This window comes from Molossus molossus, unplaced genomic scaffold (assembly GCF_014108415.1).
Source record: "Molossus molossus isolate mMolMol1 unplaced genomic scaffold, mMolMol1.p scaffold_m16_p_9, whole genome shotgun sequence".
Lineage (NCBI taxonomy): Eukaryota > Metazoa > Chordata > Mammalia > Chiroptera > Molossidae > Molossus > Molossus molossus.
In genome coordinates, this window is record NW_023425403.1 from 11233838 (window position 1) to 11255475 (window position 21638).

Below are 21638 nucleotides of genomic sequence, written 5' to 3' on the forward strand. Positions count from 1 at the left end.
TTTGGAGTCCAACCAGAAGGTTTCTGTAATAGTGGTACGGCTGGCACCCTTTGGTCTGCTGAATTGATCTCCTCTGGCACTTTCTGATTGTGTGCTCAGAAACAAGTGATGAGTAAATGAATTATGTTGTGATGGTCACTGTGAAGAATCAATGAAATATAGAGTCTACCACCTGCTCTTAGGGAGCAGACCCAAAACATACTCCCATGAAAATGAAGCAGATAGTCACAGCCCTTACTGATGATAAAATGCAGGACAGTGGCCCAGGCAGGGAGGCTGCCTGCAGATTTCTGGGGAAGGGAAGGGTCCTCGTAGACTGCATGTTGAGGTGAGTTTCAGGGCAAAGCTGCTGTCCTCAAACTACAGAGTTACATGACCTATATGTTTTCTCATAAAAGAGATCCAAGAAGATGGTAAGCATAGCATTAAAAAATTTTTGTCTTTTAAAACTGTGATAAAATGAACATGACATAAAATTTTACCATTCTAACCACTTTTAAGTGTACATTGTAGTGTCACATACATTCACGTTGTTGTGCAACCGTCACCACGATCCATCTTCAGAACTCCATCTGCAGAACTGAAACTCTTCCCGTTAAACACTAACTGCCCATCACTCCTTCCCCAGCCTTTGGCCACTACCATTCTACTTTCTGTCTCTTATGAATTTAACTAGTCTAAGTACCTCACAGAAGTGGAATCAGGCAGTATTCTTCTTTTAGAGATTGACTTATTTTATTTAACAAAATGTCATCAAGGTTCATTCATATATTACTATGTGTCAGAATTTTCTTTCTTTTTAAGGCTAAACAATATTCCACTGTATGTATATACATTTTGTTCATCCATCTGTTGCTGAATACTTTGTTTGACTCTACTTTTTGGCTGTTGTGAAGAACACTGCCATAAACGTGGGTGTACAAATACCTCCTTGAGATCCTGTTTTCAGTTCTTTTGGGTGTTTCCCCAGAACTGTAATTGCTGGGTCATACGTTAATTTTGTTTTTCAGTTTTTTGAGGAATCTCCATAGTGTTTTCCACAGTGGCTGCACCATTTTACCTTATAACCATATATAAGGCTTCTAATTTCTCTGTATCCTCATCAACATTTGTTGTCTTCTCCTCCTCCTCCTCCTCCTCCCCCCCCCCGCCCCCCACCATCCTGATGGGTGTGAAGTGGTATCTCACTGTGTTTTTCTAATGAATAGTGATGTTGAGTATGTTTTCATGTGCTTTTTGGCCACTCATATGTCTTCTTTGGAGAAATGTCTATTCAAGTCCTTTGTCCATTTTTGAATCAGGTTGTTTGGTTTTTTGTTGTTGAATTTTAACAGTTCTCTCTGTATTTTAGATATTAGTCCCCTATCAGATGTGTGATTTGCAAATATTTTCTTCCATTCTATGGATTGCTTTTTTTTTTTTTTTACCATTTTAATAGTGTTCTTTGCCCAGAAGTTTAAAATTTTTATGAAGTCTGATTTTTCTATATTTTATTTTGTTGCCTGTTCCTTTGGTGTCATAGCCAAGAAATTATTGCCAGTTCAATGTTATGAAGTTTTACCCTAAGAATTTTATAGTTTAGCTTTATGTTTATATCTCTGATCCATTTTGAGTTAATCATAGCATATGGTGTTAGGTAAGGGTCTAATTTCATTGTTTTGCATGTGATATCCCATTTTTTTCAGATTTGTTTAAAAGATTGTCCTTTTCCCATCGATTGGTCTTGTCACCCTTGTCAAAAATATTTTGGCCATGTAGGTGAAGTTGTATTTCTTGGCTTTCTGTTCTATTCCATTGGTCTATATGTCTGTCTTTATGCCAGTACCCATACTGTTCTGATTACTGTAGTTCTGTAGTAGGTGTTGAAATTAGGAAGTATGAGCTTTCCAACTTTGTTCTTCTTATCCCAGATTGTGTTGATTATTCAGTCTCCCTTGAGAGTCCCCATGAATTATAGGATGGATTTTTCTGTTTATGTAAAAATATATATAATAACTGAGATTTAGACAGGGATTGCATTGAATACATCGATCACTTTGGGTAGGATTGACACCTTAGTAATATTTAGCCTTCTAATCCATGAACATGGGCTATCTTTCCATGTATTTATATTTAATTTCTTTCATCAGTGTTCTGTAGTTTCTATTGTAGAAGTCTTTTATCTTCTTGCTTAAGTTCATCCTGCATATTCTATTATTTTTATGCTATTGTAACGGAATTGCTTTTTTCATTTCCTTTTTGAATTGTCTGTTGTTAGTGTGTAGAAATGCAACTGATTTTTGTGTGCTGATTTTGTACCCTGCTATATTTTTTAATTGAATAGCATTTTAAATAGTTTTATAACTCCCAGGATGTTTTCCCTGTGGCAGATTGTTTCCAAGTTGAAGGAGGAAATAATTCTAACAGAGAAAGAACGCACAGACCTTCAGCTGCACATGGCCAGGACAGACTGGTGGTGTGAGAACCTCGGAATGTGGAAAGCCTCCATCACCAGTGGAGAGGTAGGTTTGATTGTTTTTATTCCCAATTTAATTTAAAAGTTTGACTTCATACAACAAGATTTTTTCCTGGAGAACTGAGGTTGGGAATAGAAATCTTATACTTAGTCTTCTAGACTGCATGTGTCCTACCTTCCTTCCTCCATAGTTTCACTCTGGTTCTTCCATGACTGGGAGCTATTCTAGGTTGCCTGTCAGAGATCAGCTCTGACGCCATTTCAGAGAGAAGGTTGACCTTGTTCGCTGGAATTGTAAGAAACTTCAGATAGGAGCAATTAATGTCTTTAAATTAACATTTTATTTTCCCACTGAAGGTTGAAATAAACTGGAAAACAGTGGTTGAAATTTGGAGGTAATAGTTCCATCTTGCTGACTTCAGTTGTTCAAATGTCAGTAGCTCTAAGATCTTTAATAAAATATTTTTTCCTTTTAATTAGAAAATATTTTGCTATTCTCTGATGAGATGGAATTATATTTATAGAATATACTATATCCCTTTCGTTTTGTCTAAAAAATAATTTCATTTAAAAGAAGATGCTTCTAGGCATTTACACTGTTATGGTGACAGTTCCTTCCTTCCTGTCTTTCGGAAGCTAAAGGTCAGATCCCCCATATAGTACACAAGATCCTGAGTAAGGTAGTGGTAATGTTTTCCTCCATTATTGTTTCTTTAATTTTTTTTTTCTTTATTGATTTTAGAGAGAGGAAGGGAGAAGGAGAGACAGATAGAAACATCGATGAGAGAGAAGATGGATTGGCTGCCTCCTGCATGTCCCCCACCAAGGATCGTGCCCACAACCTGGGCATGTGCCCTGACTGGGAATCGAACCAGTGACCTCTTGGTGCATGGGTCGATGCTCAACCACTGAATCACGTCATCTGGGTGCCCCATCATTATTTCAAATGGCTTATTAAATACTCAACTTCTTAGACTTACAAGGGCCTATCTGCTCAGTTTATCTTTGTTGATCCCTGCATTTCCTGTCAACCCCGTGGCTGGATACATACTGGGAGAGGGGCTTAAAATTTATAATCTTAGATTTTTCTCTAGATCAGAGAGCAAAACAAAGCATGTTCTCCAGAGCCACCCTGGAAGCACACACATCACATGAAAGCTTACCCAGATACCCCTAGTCTATTTTGGGTACTTGTTGGCAGTCCTATTAAGGTAAACTTCAGGTAGGATACTTTTTTGGGGAGGATGTAGGGGCAATTGATCAGGGAAAGTTGCACTCAACTTTGAAATACCCTTGATGCCCAGCCAGAGTGGCTCAGTTGGTCGAGCCTTATCCTGTGCACTGATAGGTTGCCAGTTCGATTTCCAGTCAGGGCACATACCTGGGTTGTGCGTTTGATCTCTGGTTGAGGCATGTACAGAAGGCAACCGATCAATGTCTCTCGCTCTCTTCCTTGCTCCCTCCCTTTCTCTCTCTCTCTCTCTCTCTCTCTCTCTCTCTCTCTCTCTCTCTGTCTCTTCCTTTCTCTGAGCATGTCCTTGGGTGAAGATAAAAAGAAGAAAGAAACCCTTGATAATTGTAGATGGAGTTATCCTTAGGAAGCCTTGGAAGGGAGTAGCTCAGGGGTATGTAATGTCAAAAGATAGAAGAGGAGGCCTGTGGGAGGGAAAGAACTCAAATGCTGTCACCTGCTCAGTTTTGCCTTAGAGCTGCCCCTGACATTTCAGTTTACTAAACTCACCTTCCAGAGGCAGATACCGGGGGGGGGGGGGGGGGGGACCTCTCACGAGGCACTCTGCCCTGGTAATCAGTGGTAACGCAGGGGCTTGGCGTGGCTCCCTGGTCACTGTACGATTGTGGCGTGGGCACGGGGGGTCTCCTCGCTGCCGGAGCTCCCCAGGCAGGCCACGTGGAACGTGTAGGTGTGTTCACACTGCTCCAGACTCTGCTGGTTCTGATTCTGGATCCCCCACCTGCTAGATGTGTGACGCCAGGGCAGTCAGTGGCCCTTCTTGTTTTTTATATCCTCACCTGAGGGCATTTTTCCATTTTTTGTTCAGATAGAGTGAGAGGGAGAGAGAGAGAGAGAGAGAAACATCGACATGAAAGGGACACATCGAGTGGCTGCCACCTGCATGACCCAACCAGGTCCGAGGACAAACTGCAACCGAGGTACGTGCCCTTAGCGGGAACCGAACCCGGGTCTCTCTGGACCACAGGCCAACGCGCTAACCGCTGAGCCAAACTGGCCAGGGCCAGTCAGTGACCCTTCTGTGCCTCTGCTTGCCCGTCCTTACAGAGGGATAACAGTCCTGCCTCGCAGGGCTCATGCGTGCTCAGCAACTCTTGCGTCTCTTTTCTTCACCTTTCTTATTGGCTTTCTCTCTAACTCAGTTTGTTGTACTAATTCAAGCTTAAATTTGATGTATTTCCTTTTGTTTCTTCTTTTATCAATTTACATTAAAAATAATAGTGACCTGTCCGGCCAGTGTGGCTCAGTGGTTGAGCATCCACCCGTGCACCAAGAGGTCACCAGTTCGATTCCCAGTCAGGACACATGCCCAGGTTATGGGCCGGATCCCCATCGGGGGACATGCAGGAGGCAGCCAGTTGATGTTCTCTCTCATTGATGTTTCTATCTCTCTTTCCCTTTCCCTTCTTCTCTCTCTAAAATCAATAAAGAAAAAAATAATAATAATAGTGGCCTCTTCTGAATTATGATGGGGTGCATGGATGTGTGTGTATATGTGTTTGTGTTTATGAATTACCTAAATTGGGAGGTAGAGCACATTATGTCTCCTAATGTAAAATCTCATGAAAAGAGAAATCATGGTTTGTTGAATCCTGAAGTTAAACTGGGGAAACCCTCATTCTTCTCTGAGAGAGATGTTGGTGTGTCTCACACCTGCTTGCTTGCTATAAATTGGATTTTTCAAGGAAACACAGTATGTTAAATCTTCCATGTTAGTTTTCTTTAGTTGTATAACAAATGATCACAAATTTCATAGCTTAAAATAACACCCATTTATTAGCTCACATTCCGTAGGCCCATAGTCCAGCGCGGTGTGACTGGGCTCTCTGCTCATTGTATCATAGAGCTAGAATTGAGATGTTGGCCAGACTGAGTTCTTGTCTGGGTGCTCTGGGGAAAAACTAATTCCAAGTTCATTCAGGTTGTTGGCAGAATTCATCCCTGAAGTGTGGACCTGAGGCCTGTGTTTCTGCTGTCAGCAGGGCTTGTTCTTAGTTCCTGGAAGTGCTGCCAGGTCCCTTCCCCGTGTCCCTCTCCGCCTGTAAGGTCACAGCAGCACGCTGAGTCCTCCTTGTGTCTCAGCCTCGTGACTGCCTCTTCTGCTGGCCAGAGAAAGCTCTCTGTTTGAAAGGGCTGGTGGACTAGGTTAGGCCCGCCCAGGTCATTGCCCTGTTTCAGGTCAGCTGTGCCAAATATCATCCTAATTGTCGGGATGGAGTGCATCCTGTCCACAGTCCCCGGGACTGTGCAGGGCGTAGCCACCAGGGAGAGGGAAGTCTTGGGGACATGTTAAGATCTTGCTGCCATATTGGCTCACCATGCTTTCCGTTGTGTTTGTTCTGTGTTCCAAGGTTACAGAAGAGAATGGTGAGCAAATGCCATGTTACTTTGTCACAGTAAGCTTACGAGACGTTGGAGGAGTTGAAACTAAGAACTGGACAGTCCCGAGAAGACTCAGTGAGTTTCAGAATTTACACCGGAAACTTAGTGAGGTATGAATACTCGCAGAACATTAGAACTACTGAGTGAAAGGAGGGTAAGAGCTCATTTTAGTTTTTCCCCAGAAGGAAACTGGTTCATCTTTCCGTTTTGTTATTGATACTGGCAAAGTGGTATTTTTAGTCTGACATTTAGGAATTTACTCTTAGATCAAACCATCTAGTCTCATCTAAATCCTTCAGAACAGATAATGGTCTGCTCTCCATTATGAATGGAGCCCCAGAGACCCAGAGCTGGAAGGTGGCCCTGGACCTTCGAGTGGTTTCGAAGCTGCCAGTTGTGACCCAATAGGGGGTAGTGAAATCGACCATGGGTGGCAGCCATTGAACGAGACTAGAATCTATTAAATTTCATCACAAAACGCTGGGGAATCAGTGAAGTGTCCTGACTGACAGCACGGGCGGAGCCGGGCTGCGCGAGCTGGCATCCAGCATGACTCCTTACCCTCCGCGACCTGGGACTGTCACTGTCTCTTGGTGCCTCTTCTCATCACTGAGTACACGTGACGTGCACGCATCAGTAGCACTCCCTCGCCTGTCTCTCAGAGCTGTGAGAATGGAGGGAATACATGAATGCAAGGCCTTGAGAGAGTGTGTGGCACAGAGCACTCATTGTGTTGTTGCTGGAGTAGTGATGAGCATTGTCTCGTGGCACTTTTGTTTCACTTTGATAAGGATGTGCACATTGTTTATGTGGACGTGTACATCTGCACGTGTGCTGTGGGTGGCAGCTTAGCATAGACTTCCTACTGTGGGTTTGGTTAAAAATATTTGGAAACCACTAATCTAGGTTGATAGATGGAGGTTACTGATCCCAGAGAGATTAACTGACTTATTATAGGATGTGTACAAAGTGGCCAAACCAGGATTAGCCTCCAGGTAGTCTCACTTTCCGTTCTTTGTTCCTCTCTTTGTTTTCACTCGCTTTGCTTTCACGCCGTCCATTTTCTCTCTCGCTCAGAGTGAACTCACACTGGTTGAACCCTATGGTCACCTCTCAGACCCCTCATTTGCAAAAGAAATATGTCTGTTTCTTTAACCTTTTCTCCTAGGGTGACTTTTTTTTTTTTTTTATCCTCATCCGAGGACATTTTTCAATATTTTGTTCAGATAGAGTGGGAGGGAGGAAGAGAGAGAGAGAGAAACATGGACGTGAAAGGGACACATGGAGTGGTTGTCACCCGCACAACCAACCAGGGCCGGGGACAAACTGCAACCGAGGTACGTGCCCTTAGCGGGAACCGAACCCGGGTCTCTCCAGACTGCAGGCCAACGCTCTAACCGCTGAGCCAAACCGGCCAGGGCTCCTAGGGTGACTTTTTAATATCCTTTTAGTCGCTAACTTCTTTCTTTATTTTTATCCTCACCTGAGGACATTTTTCCATTTTTGCTCAGATAGAGTGGGAGGGAGGGAGAGAAAGAGAGAGAAACATCGATGTGAGAGGGACACTTTGAGTGGCTGCCTCCCTCATGATCCAAACCAGGGCCAGGGCTGAATCACTACCGAGGTACACGCCCTTGACCGGAATCGAACCCAGGACTTGTTGGTCCATGGGCCAATGCTCTAACCACTGAGGCAAACCGGCCAGGGCTTAGTCACTAACTTCTGAATGTGATTACTTCTTCAGGTGGTTTTAAAAGGATGGTGGCCTAAACAATGTCATACTCCAGCGTTTCTGAAATGGACTATGGCCACTCTAGCAGTGTGGAAAGCAAAATATTCACCTTAATGCAAGAACAGGTTTTTCCCAATCTGTTGAGGACAGTTGACACTACAGAAAAAGGCATCACTTGCCCAGTGACAGACCCTCAAGAAGCCAACATTTAGTGTCAGTCTAGTTGCAGGTAAAAACAGAAGGAGGAGAGAAAGGAATTTAGGGGGCATTTTGAAGTACAGTGTACGTGGGAAATAGACTGTCCTTCCAAAATCGAAACCGACTGCACGGAAGCGAGAGGCGCACACTGAAGTTCCAGGGCTGCTGCCCCGTCCCGGTCGCCCCGCCCGTGGCCGGGTTGCTGGCTCGTTCTTACCTCGGTGTTTCCTGCGTGTGAGCTCCCCGTCCTGAAAGTGCCCTCCCCGTTGACAGCTGTGACAGGAAGCACCTTTTTTAGGTCCCTGGTGACTTTAATATTTCCTTCCAACTCTCACTAACTGTTTCATTTCTCTAAAATTTTACCCCACATCTGGGCACCAATTGGTACTTCCTTCTTGGGAGCATGCCCTTGTCCTTGGGCGCTTCAGTGGGTTAGGCTGGTGCTTCCTCTCCCCCGCCCGAAGCACTGGTGACAGGTAACTCGTTACATGTCCTTTCTCGCTAGAGCCGGGCCAGGGCTGCTGTGACCCTGCTGGTACCCAGAGTGACGCAGGCGAGCCCTGCGCTCGCTCACTCGTCACTTCCACTCGACTTCATGAGGTGTATGCAGGCGGCCCCCGTGCCTGATGAAGGCGGTGTGTGGAAGGGGCCGTCTGGGCACGTGGAACCAGCCTACGCCCTCTTATCAGAAGGGCAGACTGGCAGAGTCCTGTGGGATGGGGTAAAGGGCAGACTTCGTAGTCAGGTGGATCTGGGTTTAATGCTGATCCCCAGTTTGCTCACATTTTAAACAGGAATCATCATAATTCCCAACTCGTGCAGCTGTTCCACGGGCCAGGCTTCCAGCACAGGGTCTGCACAGTAGGACTTGGTCTACAAAGGGAGCCTGTTGTTACTGTCCAGTGACCTGTGTTACCATTATCAACAGCTTTACATTCTGCAGTTTGCTGCTAAGGCAGTGATAGAGCTTCAACCCAAGTGTTTCTTTCTTTCCATTGTGTTCTTTTGTCAACGTTGATAGCTTTCATTAGGCAGCGATGTTGTAGACACAGCACGTTCTTCTGTGAGCCAGGTATGCACACCTGGTGTACTATGCTTCTGTGTGTGGTGTGCACCCTCCTTCTCAGCGTGGCTTCAGGGTCAGTGGGGCTGGGCTGAGCGTGCGCTTTTCTGGTCAACATCCCAGAACAGGTAGGTGTTCAAGGTCTTCACATCCCAGAGGAATGATATAGGAGGGAGGCACCTGGTTTGCTCTAGTTGTGATTCTAAATCTCTCTTCAGGATTAAAATGTGAGTTCCAGACACTGACATTTACCTTCTCCCCACACAGTGCTTCCCTTCCTTAAAAAAAGTCCAGCTGCCTTCTCTCAGCAAGCTGCCTTTCAGATCAATAGACCAGAAGTTTATGGAAAAGTCAAAGAATCAACTAAACAAGTTTTTACAGGTAAGAACCGGAAAGTCTTGGCCGTGAGGGGAAAAATCAGTTACTTCGGGATGAGCTGCCATCAGTCTGAGCTTGTCCATTTGTTTCTTCCTGTTCTCACAGGCCGTATCAGACCTCGGATACCTTTCTTTTCTGTAATTAAGGTGCTCTGTACGTACAGAAAGTGCAGATGCCTTGTGCACAGCTCTCTACATTTTCACAAGCTGAACACAACCCTTGTAACTTGCACTCCGTCCCAGAAACAGAACCTTGCGGGTCCCTGCGGCGTCCTTCCCATCATGTCTCCTGACCCCAAGGTGACCACGATCCCGACTTCTTCCCCTGCAGATGGCTGCAGCTGTCCTGGAATGTCATATAAACAATCACAGCGTGGATGCCTTTGTGTCTGACTTTTTCCCCTCAACATCATGTTCATGAGATTCACCAATAGTGCTGTTTTAGTCTAGATTGTTAGTGTTCATGGTTGTACAGGTTTATTTTGTTGTTGTTTTTATTTACAGTGTATTTCAGTATTAATTTGTATCAGTTTCAGGTATGGAGCACAGGTTAGACAATTATATACTTTACAAAGTGTTCTCCCCGATATTTCCAGTACCCACCTGGCACTTGACACAGTTATTACAATAGTATTGACTGTATTCCCTATGCACTTTACATCCTGTGACTAGTTCGTAACTGCCCATCTGTACTTCTCAATCCTTTTGCCTCTTTCTCCTAGTCCCCCCCACCCTGTACCTACAGGGTTTCGCTGTGTGAACACTACAGTCCACTCTTTCTGTTGATGATAAGCATTTGCATAGCTTCCAGTTGGAGGCATGTGAAGATTCTTATTCTAGGAAGGATCATTGGGTTTATCAGATTTCAGCCTTCGTCTGAACGGATATGGTGTGAGCATCATGAATCAACTCTTCTGGGGCTAGAACTTAAGCTCTTCTTCCTCCCAGTTCCTGTGATCAGCAGCACAGTGTCCTCCCTGGTACTCCATCTCTCCCAAGGGTTACATCGTCAACGGCCACTTGCCCATTGCTCTATTTGTTCCTGAACTCTGTATCTTTTAACACTAGGCATTTAAACCTTCTGCGGTCACACTGTTAATTTTACTGTCTTGTATATCAGTAGCATTTGCTTGAACATAGACTTGATTTATGTTCTCTTTTCCTCTCTCCTAAGGCCAGACAAGTACCTAAAGAAGTTTAGGAAATTTCTAGTTTAAGGGCCAATGAAAACAGTTCTGTAATTACATAAACAAGCACTGCTGAGTGAGCTGGAACCGCTGCCTGGCGGGCACTGCACATGTGACAGCCCAGAGCTCGTTCTTGTTTCAGCTGATGTGCAGAGTCTGAACGCAGCCGTGAGAGGGAGGCGCAGTGGTGTCCTCGTGCACCGTGCAGTCTGTCCATCGTTCAAACACAGCTGAGTGGGAGTTCCAGCGGCGGTGGTCCCTGGTCTGTAGGCTGTGTGCAGAGTAAGGACGTTTGTTGCACTGAGCAGTGCAAACTCGAGTGGGTTCTGTTGTCCGCACGGTATCTCCCACCAGCAGCATGAGTGGGCCTGCAGCCCACCGGGAGAGGATGGTCTGCCATTAGGATCACTGAGAACTAATCCAGTAGGTTTTATTCCAGGGGGAAAGGAAAGTGGTTTTCGGGTCAGAATTATGATGAAAGTGAATTACCTTCATTGCTTGGGCCTGTGGCTTCCGCAGCAGACACATTCCTACGGAGGAGTGAATGCATCCCTTGTCTTCCACAGAATCTGCTTTCAGATGAGAGACTGTATCAGAGCGAAGCACTTTATGCCTTTTTGAGCCCCTCTCCTGACTACCTCAAGGTTATCGACGTGCAGGGGAAAAAGTCTACTTTTTCATTATCCTCATTTTTGGAAAGACTTCCTCGCGACTTCTTCTCCCATCAGGAGGTGAGCTAAAGGTTGTGCCATCCGTTAGCATGTTGGAGCAGATGTCTCACTGAGGCAGTTCAGGGTCACAGGTACTTGCTGAAAGCATGCTACCAGGAGGAAAGGCAAAGCGTCCATTGTCATTTATCGCTGTCATATTTTGGACACCTGCTTGTACTCCCCAACAAGCCACTTGGAAGCATTAAGATACATAAATGGAAGGATTAATAACAGGTGGGTAAGTGAGATGTGGATGGGAAGATCGCAGGAGCCCCCGACCACAGGTGGACTAGCCAGTCCCCGGGGGAGGGGCCAGGTTAACGGAGGAGTTGGAGCTTCGATGGGGGGAGGAGGCTGTGTCGGGACTGGTGGAGGGATTCTGCAGTGGGCTAAAGGTGAGGCAGAGAGTAGGAGGGGCAAGGTCCTGCCAGCGTGAGGAGAGAATTTTTTATTTTGTGGTTTTTTTTTAAAGTCATAAGAGTTTATTGGAGCCAAACTGAAGACAGAAGCAAAATCCCAACAGATTGAGAAAATGCTCCAGAGAATAGCAGTTTGCAGCTTATTTTATACATTAGAATTAAAGCAGGAAATGTGAGGAGGGTTACAGGAAATCCCTTGGTGACTAGGGGGCTGACAGAGAGCAAAGTGGGGGAATCTACCAACTTTCTTGGATAAGTGACCTGCTTCCTATGACTTTTCTGAACCCCCAGGAGGAGCCAGAGGAGGACAGTGACCTGTCAGATTATGGTGATGATGTGGACGGAAGGAAAGACTCCTTGGCTGAACCATGTTTCATGTTGATTGGGGAGATTTTTGAACTTCGAGGAAGTAAGTCTTTTTATTATTATTTAGTGGTATCTTCTAGTGAAGTGGTTATACATATACACATTTAATATCCCTTTATTCCTTAATCAAACACATATTTATATTCATTCATTCATTCAGCAAATACTCCTAAGGGCCAACCAGATACTGTGGTAGGGTCTGAGGATGCAGCCTTAAGACAGAAGTCATCTATTTTTTTTTATCCTCACCCGAGGACATTTTTCTATTTTTTATTCAGATAGAGCAGGAGGGAGAGAGAGGAAGAGAGAGAGAGAAACATCGACGTGAAAGAAACACATCGAGTGGCTGCCACCCACATGACCCAACCAGGGCCGGGGCCTAACCGCAACCGAGGTACATGCCCTTAGCGGGAACCGAACCCGGTCTCTCCGGACCGCAGGCCGACACTCTAACTGCTGAGCCAAACTGGCCAGGGCAAGACAGAAGTCATCTTTGTACTCCAGGGCCTTCGGGTCCTAATTTACCCTGCACTGTGTCCCTCTGAATACAGAAGGATAGAATGCTTTGGATTTCTTTTTATGTGACTTGGCATAGTCTTACTGTTTTGTCACCAAAAGGTATGAAAAAAATAATTTTTTGTAGCAGAGGAGGAGCCCTGTTGTTAAAGATGGGGGTGGGTGTTGTTAAGATAGTGTTTTGGCCGGGACACAGGATGGCCTCAGTCCTGCCTCAGCCACCTTTCTTTCCGTAGAGGAGTGGCTGTCATTGGGGGCCGGGGGACACTCGGCAATGTGGAAACATTTTTGGTTGTCACACCTTGGGGGTGCTACTGGCATCCAGTGGGTGGAAGCCAGGAATGCTGCCAAACTCCCTACGATGCCCAGGTGAGCCCCTCACAACAAGTGACGGTAATGCCAGGTTGAGAAATCCTGACCTGGTAGTTCTTGGGGGTAATGTACTTAGAAGAAACAAGAGCAAAATAGGATCAAAATACTCTTTGTTAAGACCCACCCAAGTGCCTCTCCCCTAAAGCAGTCAGTACGTGGGCGAAAGGTCGCACTGTACGACTTGGTTTAGTCCTGAGCCCTGCACAGGACGCTGCTGACCCACACCTTCCACAGCCCACAGAGCTCTGTCATGAGACTCGCGTGCTCAGTCCTGCGTGGGTTCTCAGCACTAGCGAGCGATGGGATGGTGCCTGAAGGCCCACTGACCGCCCAGAGAGGAAGCACGTGAGAGGAGCAGGGTTGGCGAGGCACAGCAGGAACGCCACCAACCACTGAAGTGCTGTCCACTGTCCTGGGCTCTGTCCGCCCAGACGGCATCTTTTCCCTTGAGACAGAGGAGGTGAGCTGGGAGTTGGTCTCACATAGGAAGTGGGGCTCTGTATCCCTTAATGTCACTTAAAGGATTGTTAGCAGATGAAACAACTTCAAGTGCTCCTATAAACTTGAGTGTGCCCATGTGTCTTCTGTTCCTCAGTATCTGCCACACTGCCTGAACCATCGTAGGTGGTCGATAACGTGCCCGGATGGACGCACTGATGGATGCAGAGGCGAGAACAATTTAAGTGCCAGAATTAACTGTCTTGGTCACTGATCTTTTCCTTCACCTCAGCCAAAGCTTAAACAAGCAGCAACCTCTTTGGGAGCGTGTTTTAGACACAGCTCTGTAGGGGAAACAAAAATGTATCAGATGTGGAGTCTCCCTCAGTGTGTGTACAGTGTAAGGATTCCAGACATGTAACTCACATTGCAACAGACGCAAGTAAATTCAAAACTGTAGACAGACTTTTCTATAGAAGGAAGTTCATTTTGAGCATAATTTCAATATTGAACAGTTGGAACTAAGCTAAATTTCAGAAGGGGACAGTTAAATTAAGAAATGTCCATATGATGGAGTATTACCCAAACATTAAAAAGATTCTTTCAGATGAAAAAGCTATAGCTATTGCTTTGTTTTCTCACATAACATAAAATTCATCTGTGTAAAGTGTACAATTCATTGACTTTAGTATATTCACAAGTTGTATGTTTTTAGTTAATTTTAAATTAATTAATTTTAATCCTAACCTGAGGATATTTTTTTCATTGATTTTTAGAGAAAGTGGAAGGGAGAGAGGGAGGGGGGAGAAAGAGAGAGAGAGAGAGAGAAAGAGAAACATCGATGTGAGAGAAACACATTGGTTGCCTCCTGCATGCGCATGAATCAAACCTGTAACCCAGGTACGTGCCCTTGACTGGGAATTGAACCTGCAACCCTTCGGTCTGTGGGCCGACATTCTAAGCACTGAGCCACACTGGCCAGGGCTTTGTTACATATTTTTGACACTTTAAGAAACATAGTGCTGTTCCACTGGGTTCCGTGTCCTCAGAAAACAGTAGTTCTCCATCCGAAGGCTGACTTCCTCAGTGAAGTCCGGCCCATTAAGGGTGAAGCCTTCCTGTGTCCCAGAGTTGATGGGAGAGGAGCACCTTCTTAGCCTCTGTCAGGTGTTCTTGGCGATACGGAGACGGAGGTGTGGTGGATAGGTCAGAGCCATCAGGGCAGGAGCAGGGCTTCAGGTCCTGTCTTTGCAGCATGTGTTCCTCCATCGCGTGCCTGCTCAGAAGCACGTTTGGTTTTGCCTGTGACATTTCAGAGGGGAGAAAATAGAACATTATTTACAGTGAGATGTGATGTCTTTGCCATCAGCAAAATCCTAGCATTGCTGCAGCTGCCTCTGTGACTTTGAACAAATGAGCCCTTGGAAGGAGTCATTGGAGCTGTTTTGTTTGTGGGGTGGGGGTGGGGAAGCCAAGAAAAAGTAGTAGAGTAAGCAGATCTCAGTGATGGGAGAGAATTTGGAGCACGGCCGTTTCTGGGTTCCTGATCTATTTCAGTATACAAAAAGGAACCAGCAATAATACAGCCTTTTTTTGTTTTTAATCCTCACCCAAGGACATTTTTTCATTTTTTGTTCAGATAGAGTGGGAGGAAGAGAGAGAGAGAGAAACATCGATGTGAAAGGGACACATCAAGTAGCTGCCACCTGCACGACCCAACCAGGGCCGGGGACAAACTGCAACCGAGGTACATGCCCTTCGTGGGAGCCAAACCCGGGACTCTCTGGACCGCAGGCCGACGCTCTAACCACTGAGCCAAACCGGCCAGGGCCATACAGCCTTTTAAAAATGTATACCCAATCACTTGCTGACAGGCACTCTTTCTAGAGTTGCAGATGTCAGACCCTCTGGGTACGAGCTACCTCGCTCCTGCCCTAGAAAGGCAGGGTGAAGTTATCATCACTGACAGACATGCTCCCCAGCCTAAGTGCCAACCTCAGATGAGAAGGTCTGTAAGCTGGCAACACACCCTGAACGCCATAAAAATTTTAAGGTACTTTGAAGACATGGTCCTGACTCCAGACTCCAAGACCTAAATCTTGCCCTGGCCGGTTTGGCTCAGCGGTTAGAGCGTCGGCCTGCAGTCTGGAGAGACCCGGGTTCAGTTCCCGCTAAGGACACATATCTCGGTTGCAGTTTGTCCCCGGCCCTGGTTGGGTTGTGTGGGTGGCAGCCACTCGATGTGTCCCTCTCACGTCGATGTTTCTCCCTCTCTCTCTCTCTCCCTCTCACTCTATCTGAACAAAATACCGAAAAATGTCCTCGGGTAAGGATAAAAAAAAAAGAGACTCGAATCTTACTTGAAGGATTAACAGCACTACTTAAACTGGTCATTTAGATCCACTTAAAATGTTAGAAGTGACCTTAGAATGCTCTGAAGGCTAGTACCAAGCCTGTGTGGATTGTTGACTTCTGTGTGTGACTTCCCTCGTACAGGGGTTGGTGAGTTTACTCCTCTCGGGTGTTCTCGGTCACGTCTGGGTTCTCATTTGCTCGTGTGTGCGTAGCTAAACACTTCAAGGAATGAAGGTGAATGTATGGATGGAAAATTTGGTGTAGATTCCAATTTGCAGATCTAAAATAACCTCACAGCATTTCTTTGCCTTCTTTTTGTTTATATTTATAATCTGTCCCTGTAGAAATGTGTCTCCAAGTTAATAATAAAAGGTTAGATTTGTAGAGCCCTTCACAGTACTTTTTCACACAAACTGTTGACAAGACTCTGAGCTAAAAAAAAAAAAAAAAAAGCACGTTAATACTGTCCTTTTCCAGAGGAGGAAACAGGCTCAGAGAAGGTGACTGATGCCCAGCTCTCCAGGCAGCGGAGAGTCTGAGACGACATCTCACTCAGGACCTCTCTCCCCCCGAGGCACACAGTCCACACGAGCACAGGATGCTCACATATGACCCCGCTGGGAGCAGTCAGACCCACCGGTTCATTAATATTTCAGAATACTTGTCAGCATTTAACTGCACATGTGTCTCATTCAGAGAAGTGTTAGGAAATTGGCAACACGCCAGACAGAGTCTGTCTGCTGGTGGAAAACAGACCTGTTGTCAGGGGCCCAGGACATGTGAAGTGAAGTGTCTTTCCACTTGTTAGCTCAGCTGTGGTTTTGGCATTGCAAAGCTGTAAGAACTCTTAGGTATCATCTAATCATTCGCTGAGCAGAAAATAAAAAGCTTACTAAGAGGAATTTTCTTGGGCAGAAGTTTGCTAACCTTGACCCACATTCTGAAGGTGTCATAGCCCTGGCTTGGTATCAGGACTCAGATTGAGTGATAAGGTTTATGCTTTGTGCAGCTATGAAAATGTCCTAATTGTGCTATCCTGTGGTAATACGTCTCCTCTGACTTACATTTCAGTGTTTAAATGGGTGAGAAGAACGTTGATTGCTCTCGTTCAGGTCACTTTTGGAAGAACCATCAACAAGTGAGTTGCACGAAATGAATATTTGAATTCATGCCTACTCTTTGCCTTAAGAGTCTGTGGTATAGTGGCCAGTGGTCTTTCTAACTGAAGGTATTTTATCTTCTCGCCTTGTTTCTGACACGATCCGTACTTCCCTTGCCCCGGTGCAGACCACCACACGAGCAGCTGCGATTGTCGTGTGAGCACGGTGGGCAGTTGTTTTCTTGGGGCCGAAGGAGAGGCGGCGTGTGGACTTCTCAGGCCGCTCTGTCTGCAGGCTTTTACCTGGTGGGAGACTTAGGAGCCCCTCCCCCACTTTCCTTTTTTTGCCGTTAGCTGATGCTGCCACATAGAAACAAGCAGCCGTACTGGCCTTGTAGCGACTGAGCCACATACCAGAACTGTTCGGAAGCTTCCTGTGGTTTTGGCTGATAGAAAGTCTCACCTAAAGTGGTAGAAAATACTTAGGTGACGGCCTTTGGTGAAAGCTACTTACCTAATTTTAAGTTGCAAATTGAACTTGTCTTACTTCTTTCTTCATGTAGTGCCTGTGAGTAACCCAAGGGAAGATGACAAGGCGACACGATGTCTGCCTTTTTATGCAGATTTTCTCAGGCTGGCAGGGAGGGCAGCAGGTTCCCTCGAGTCACAAGTCCCATTAAATTAATAACATTATTGTATTTGGTCTAGATATGAATTGCAGTTTAAGTTGTAAGCAGTACAGGGAGGTATGTTCAGAGACATGCAGTTACAAACAGAACGAACCTTGTGACTCCCACTCGAGTTTAGACTTCCGTCGTGACTGGTTACCCTGTGAAAAATACGAGGCTTGAAATATCTATTTCAGATACTATTTGTGACGACCTTACATTGACCCTTTAAAAATTTGGTAGCGCAGTCAGATTCTTAAAGGGCTTTAAAATGTATTATTCATGAATTGAGTTTGCAATTTCAGGTCTTTCTGGCACTAATAGTCTAAAATGAGTCTTCTCCCGTTGAACAAAGAGACTTCCTACTCCCAACAAACTACTCCTTTTGGGCTCTTTGAACTGTGGTTACTTGTCTCGACAGCAGAAATCCTGTAACTGGTCAGAATTTGACTAGTAACTAATGCAATAGGGTTGTGTGGAAGACCTGGGTATAGATAAGAGCCGTTTATTAACAACTGTGCCCGGCTCTCCTTCCCATGGACACTGGAAATGGCCAGAGAGCAGTGTGTCTTCCAAGGTCCTTCACTTCGTGGTGAGAGGGGTGCTCTCCTTCTCGTGCCATGTGAGCACGTGAGACGTGTGCCCTGGGTCAGAGGGCTCAGCCGGCATCATCTGCCACAGCAATACCAAGGGTCGGGGAGAAAACTTGGTTCGCCCCCAGGACTTCAGGAACTTAGGGATGTTTCAGACCACTTTTAACCATCTTTCAGTGGATTTATGTGTTCAGTTGATACCACTTCATGGAGAAATTAGCATATTGAGTAATGAGCACAGAATAGTTGTAAGCTTCAAACAAATCGGTCTCCTGTCAGTGAAGGGTACTGCTGCAGTCAGCACCAAAGAAAACGTAAGCTCCGGGGATGAAGGGTTATTCAGTGTTACCAAAATGAAGAGTACCTTTCAGAGCCAGAGTTTAAAAATCAGTTCCTGTTTTATTCTTCAAACATTTAGACCAGGCCATATCTTAACCTACTCATTGATAAATGCCTTTTGAGAATGGAGTATGAAAATTTTAAAAAACCTCATCCAAGAAACATTTTTCTCTTAAAAGACAAATTCGGGACACAGTGAACTGGATTTTCAGTGAGCAAATGCTGGTTTACTACATCAACATTTTCCGGGATGCTTTTTGGCCCAATGGGAAATTGGCACCACCGACCAAAATCAGAAGCGAAGAACAAAGTCAGGAAACGAAGCAGAAAGCACAGCAGAAGCTACTGGAAAACATTCCAGGTGAGGCCTGGGCTCTAAACCTGAAAAGTAGAGATAAAAACAAAATGCGAGTCCTATTAAGGTGTTTTTCATTTATGTCTCTCAAGATACACTATTTACAGTGAAACAAATAACACTATTTTTTTAAAAATCACGTCTTGCTCCTTGCTAAGAAATTACAGAGAACCTCAATAAGAACAGTACTGCCCAGCTGGTGTGGCTCAGTGGTTGAGCGTCCACCCGTGCATCAAGAAGTCGCCAGTTCAATTCCTGGTCAGGGCACATGCCCAGGTTGTGGGCCTGATCCCCAGTTGTGGGCATGCAGGAGGCAGCCAATCGGTGTTTTCTCTTATCGATGTTTCTATCTCTCCCTCTCCCTTCCTCTCTTTAAAAATCAATAAAGAAAAAATATCAAAAAAAGAACAGTACTGGTTATAGTTTTTTTTAACTAGAAGAATGTTTTACAACAGATAATAAATTTTGTGCTTTAAAAATCCTGCTAAAGTACACCATTTTGAATGCTTAATTTTTAATTGGGTAGCAGTGTATTAAAATTATAGTTTGTATAAATGCCTGATGCTGAACAATTTTAAATAATCTTAGTTTCTCTTTAAATATTTGGGGGGAAAAAAAGATCATTCACATTCCTCAGGCTACAGTGCCTTTATGTATTTAAAATCCTCACCCAAGGATATGCTCATTGATTTTAAATAGCGAGGAAGGGAGAGAGAGAAGAGCAAAGGGGGTGGGGGGAAAGAAAGAGAAAGATCTTTCCGTTGCCTTCTGTACACACCACGAAAGGTGTTTGAACCCGAAACCTTGGTTCGTGCCGACCATGAATCAAACCTGCAACCTTTTGGTGTACAGGACGTTGCTCTAACCAATTGAGCCACCAGCCAGGGCAGTACCTTTATTTGTTTTTATTTGTTTGTTTGTTTGTTTATTTTCTTTATTGATTTTAGAGAAGAAGGGAGAGGGAGAAAGAGATAGAAGCATCAATGAGAGAGAACGTCGATTGGCCGCCTCCTGCATGCCCCCCACTGGGGATTTGGCCCACAACCTGGGCATGTGCCCTGATCGGGAATCGAATTGGCCACCTCTTGATGTTTGGGTCAATGCTCAACCACTGAGCCATACTGGTTGGGCCAGCACTTTTATTTATTGTGTACATATTATGTAATCTGTCCTTCACTGAGTAACTGTACACTGTGCACTTTATCAGCGACAGCATAGAATATCAACTTAATTTTTCAGATATGCTTCAGAGCCTTGTTGGACAGCAGAATGCCCGTCATGGTATAATAAAAATATTCAATGCGCTGCAAGAAACAAGAGCCAATAAGCATCTGCTATATGTGAGTAATTTAAAGCCTACCACAGGTTTAACTGTTTATTTAATTTTACATCTCTGTTCACATATGCAGGTAGATTTTAATTCTTTATATTCTTAACCAATCCTATTCCTTGTACCTCTGAACCCATTTTCTCTGCTTTGTTTTTGTTTGTCTGCCTGTTAAATGTGGTTGGAAAGAAGAAGAGTACCCCTCCCTGGTGGGTGCACCGTTCTCATTCTCTGACACCACCTGCCTCTCCTGCCTTCTGCTGTCTGTAACATGACTGCTCGGCTCCCTTATTCTGCAAAGCAGACTGTGTCCCGTCCTCTGATTAGAGGTGGCAGTACTAAATATTGCTGATGGTGTGGTGTTGGTTAACAGACCACAAAATAACCATGAATTACATTTCCTTGACAGTAACTTGTTCACTGAGAATAATCTCAGACCTAAAGTTAGCCTTTCCTCCTAAATGTAGATATTTGAGTAAACCCTTAGAGAAAAACACACATTTTCCTCTCCTTTCCCCTTCTTTCTTGGTTCAGGTGCTGATGGAGCTGCTTCTGGTCGAGCTGTGTCCTGAGCTGCGAGCTCACATGGATCCGCTGAGAGCGGGCCAGGTCTGAGTCTGCGCAGGCCCGTCAGCAGGGGGCGTCTGCGGTAGCAGACACGGGAAGAGTCCTCTCCCCACAGGGGCGGGGCCGAGAGCGGTCGTCCAGCTGCCGCCCTGTGCCTGGTAGCAAGCGGAGCCGCTGCTGGTCGCCGCTGGGTTCGTTTAGTGAGAATATGAGTACTTCACAGTCGAGATATAAATGTTAATGTGATAACCTAGGAAATATTATAAATATTTATGAAAAGTTTGTTTTAAAATGAAGAACTGTGAATATTGTACAGTTAATTGCCTCACTGAGGATTTTGAACATTCCTATATTCATGTGTATTGAAGAACATTGTTGTGCAATGCTTTATGTAAAGTTATTGTGAAAATTTGTCTTTATTTTTACCAAAGATTTCCCATAGTTTGAAGCATTTGAAGCAATAAAATATAAAAATGAAGCATAGAGCTCTGTGATGTTTCAGACGCTTATATCTCAAAAAACACAAGTTGAAACACTTCAGGAAGGTCAAGTATTTACCAAGTGCCCTTTTTTGTAGAAAATGCTGTGCATGTAAGTACTTCTGCAGGGAAATAGAAAGTGTGCTGCCTTTCCTCCAGACACAGAAAGAACATGTGAAGACTGTGACGATGGATGTGAATGAGGAGAGAGGAGCCAAGTTAGTCCTTAAAAAGATGCAGCAGCGAGGCGGGATGTGAGCCGAACTGAAGACGGGCAGGAGCGAGACAGGGAACAGGAAGAGGAGGGCCCGAAGGTACTGCAGGGGCTGCAGGACATGATTCCATCGCGGGGTCCTAGGGACCCGGAGGGCATTCGGGGAGGTCCCGCG

The 21638-nt window shown here is 45.1% G+C and overlaps 1 protein-coding gene across 3 annotated transcripts in view; it reads left to right on the forward strand.

The window, feature by feature from the left end:
* SNX25 (sorting nexin 25) overlaps positions 1 to 21213 on the forward strand; it is a 113058-nt gene extending 91845 nt beyond the window's left edge. For 2 of the 3 annotated variants that reach the window (XM_036250356.1, XM_036250357.1), the window contains 9 exons: positions 2370 to 2501; positions 6059 to 6199; positions 9350 to 9463; positions 11213 to 11377; positions 12067 to 12184; positions 16894 to 16960; positions 18701 to 18882; positions 20116 to 20216; positions 20738 to 21212. In XM_036250356.1, the coding sequence (XP_036106249.1) occupies positions 2370 to 2501; positions 6059 to 6199; positions 9350 to 9463; positions 11213 to 11377; positions 12067 to 12184; positions 16894 to 16960; positions 18701 to 18882; positions 20116 to 20216; positions 20738 to 20818 (1101 nt within the window). In that variant the 3' untranslated portion in view covers positions 20819 to 21212. Of the gene's footprint in view, positions 1 to 2369; positions 2502 to 6058; positions 6200 to 9349; positions 9464 to 11212; positions 11378 to 12066; positions 12185 to 16893; positions 16961 to 18700; positions 18883 to 20115; positions 20217 to 20737 lie in introns of all 3 variants that reach the window. The other variant, XM_036250355.1, reaches the window with a different exon arrangement.
* The last annotated feature ends 425 nt before the right edge of the window (positions 21214 to 21638 follow it).